The 3,200-nt window shown below is 22.8% G+C and overlaps 1 protein-coding gene across 1 annotated transcript; it reads left to right on the top strand.

The window, feature by feature from the left end:
• Positions 1–89: 89 nt before the first annotated feature.
• Positions 90–1,400, top strand: ENU1_032430 (hydrolase, alpha/beta fold family protein; the record flags this gene model as incomplete). Its single annotated transcript, XM_008857340.1, has 1 exon — positions 90–1,400. The coding sequence occupies one exon, from the start codon at positions 90–92 to the stop codon at positions 1,398–1,400; it is 1,311 nt and encodes a 436-aa protein (XP_008855562.1).
• Between the last annotated feature and the right edge of the window lie 1,800 nt (positions 1,401–3,200).

Genomic DNA, 3,200 nt, shown 5'->3' with positions numbered 1-3,200 from the left:
GTATTTCCTGCATTGGAAAAGGATCTTTTTTTATAATTTAATTCATTTTAAATAAAATAAACTGATAAATTACTAATAGTTTAATAAAAATGAATAACCTTCTATTTTGTAAATCATTCATTTATTCTATTTTATTATCTCTTCAAGAGTACATTTATTTTTTTAAAGGAAGGTTATGGTTAACATTAGAATTTATTAGTTTTATTGGAATGTTTTATTCATTTATTACCTTACATTTTATTCTTGTATTAATATTTTGTATTTGTTTTATTCTAACACTAATCATTCCAACACAAACTATTACTAATCCACAACTTTTAGTTTCACCAAATGAATTTACTCAAAAATTATCTCATTGTTTTTCTTTAAAACCATTTAATTCACCTATTTATCTTTGTGATGGAATTATTCAAACAATCAATGTATTTGCTACTCGTTTTCCTATTAAACTAGAATTTGATCGTGAATTTATTAATGGATATGATAATGGAAAATTCGCTGTTGACTGGCTTTCTAATCAACAAACCCTTTCTACCAATTCCCCAATTTTACTTGTTTACCATGGACTTGCTGGAGGTTGTAGAGAAAGTTATATACAAAGATTTGTTTATTATGCTCAACAAAAAAATTATCGAATTGTTGTTTATACTTACAGAGGATGTGCTGGAACAAAAATGACAACACCTCGTGCGTATAATATCACTTGCTTAGAAGATAGTGTAACATGTATTAATTATATTCATTCTAAATATCCAACAGCACCTATCATTACAGTTGGTTATTCAATGGGAGGTATGGTATCAACTACTTTATGTGGTAGACTTGACAATTTAAGAGAAAGTTGTAACCTCATTGGTTGTGTTGCTATAAGTGCTACTTGGCCATCTCTTTCAACTGCAAATGCTATCCCTCAAGTATTTATGGATAGCTTCACTAAATCACTTGTTAAAATAGCATATAAAAACCAAGATATCTTCTTAAATGCAATGAAAGAACATAAAATACCATCATTTGATTATCATTTAATGGATTATGTTACAACTGTTCCACAGTTTGATAATAATTTTGACTGTAAATTATTTGGATTTGGACATTATGAAACATATTATTATGACATTGAACAATGGTATCATTTCTTACCAAAATCAAGTATTCCACTTTTGGCAATTAATTCTATAGATGATCCTATTGCTATTATGCCATCATACACTATCCAAAGAGTCAAAAATATGGTGGCATCAAGTTCAAATGTTATTTTTATTCTCACAAATAATGGAGGACATTTGGGTTGGGTTGATAATTCTAACAAAATGTCATTTGTTGATGAAGCAACTTTAGAGTATTGTGATGAATTGGTTAAGCTGTTCAACAGTGGAAATTTAATATCAACTGCTTTTTAATATTTTTCTTTTAAAACTTTTCTTTCTTTTTCTTCATAACCAAATGATATTACAATAAAATAAAAGAAATACTCCTGGAAATAACAATGGTGATAAATAAAATAATTACAAATAAGTCAAAGCAACGAATTGAGTGAAAGACAAAGAAGTTTTGTGGATTATCATTTTGTTGGCCAATTGGAGTTAAGTCGAATAAGAGTTAGTAATTTAAAAGTGAAAGAAAATGTTTTAATTCATGAACAGATTATTGGAAAGAAGTAAAAACATATAGATATATAATCAAAATAATAGAAAATTTATGCCTTTGTATGATAACCGTGGATGATATATACTTATAGAATATTGTTGAAAAAGAGAAGAACTGAACACAATTCAATAATGATATGTAACAACGTGAATTGATATATTTAAAATGATTGTTGTTAAAAGTTAATGAATGAATAAAACATCAAACAAATCAAAGAATAAAAATTGAAATATTCTTGATGAAAGAAATAAAATTCTAATAATAAATAACAGGAAAGATTTTGAAATAATGTTTATGTAAAAATTATACATAAAATGTCAAACAAAAAGATGAAAATATTATTATTATAATTAGTATCTTAGAATTATGAAGATTTGAATTTATATTATACTTATTTGTTTTGTATTTAGACAAAAGGATAATAACAGAATCAAATCATGTAAATAACATTAAAAAGTTTTGTGTTGAAACGATATGAATGCTGTTTTACATGAACTGGGTTTGATATCAGTTTCTAGTCACATAATTGTTTACAACGTAGTTTTGTTTTATCATTTTATATCAAACAAAAAAATATTAGCACATAAAATCATAAATAGACATTCATCTAATATGTCAATAAACAGAAATAATTTTAAATACTTACTACCAAATTTCATAAATACTTTTCTTTTTAATGATAAAATTAAAGTAATTCATTGTATAAAATTAATTTTTTAGTTTTTGAATAAACATATCTTCTAAATTCATTTTCATATTAAATAAATATTAAATGTTCTTTATTTATCAATCGTCGTTTAAATTTTTGTGCTTTTTATTCTAACCATTAACCTTTGAGTCAAATATAATACTTCTTACTCTTCTTATTGTCAACTCTTTTCTTTGTTTCTTATTTTAATATTATCTATTTTCTTATTTCTTTGATTGTCTTTATTTTAATTTTTTGTTATTCATAGTTAGTCATAGTCATTATCAAACAATTAATAGTCATAATCAAATTATTACTAATTATCATAATTATAAATGCAACAATCACTTCTCATTTAAACACATTTATAATAAAAAATAAAATTAATTATTATAATCATAAATACTGTACTTCAAGTAGAATATTTAATCAATAATAATATGATAATAAACATAACAAATAAAAGGAAGTAAGAATAAAATATAGAATAAGAAAAACAAAAGAAAGAGAAGAAGAAAATAGAGAAGAAGAAATGATAAAGAGGAATGAAGAAGCAGAAAAATAAAAGAATATAATAAATGATAAGAAGATGTGAATCAACAATTGATAATATAATCATTAAAATATTTTAATTATTGATAATATTAATAATATCATATGAAATTGAATAGAATGAATATGTAGTAAATTATTTATTAATAAATGATATATAATCAATGATGAATTAGAGTATATAAAAATAAAATATATATTATTACAATTTGGTTATATCATTTATTATTCATCATATAACAAAATAATATATCAAATGTATTAAATATTATTTATATTAATTCATAGAATATACTTTATACTTTATACTTTA

Source organism: Entamoeba nuttalli, assembly GCF_000257125.1.
Source record: "Entamoeba nuttalli P19 unplaced genomic scaffold asmbl_2566, whole genome shotgun sequence".
Taxonomy (NCBI): domain Eukaryota; phylum Evosea; order Mastigamoebida; family Endamoebidae; genus Entamoeba; species Entamoeba nuttalli.
The sequence above is the reverse complement of the archived record's forward strand: the minus strand, read 5'-3'. Positions and strand labels throughout refer to the sequence as shown.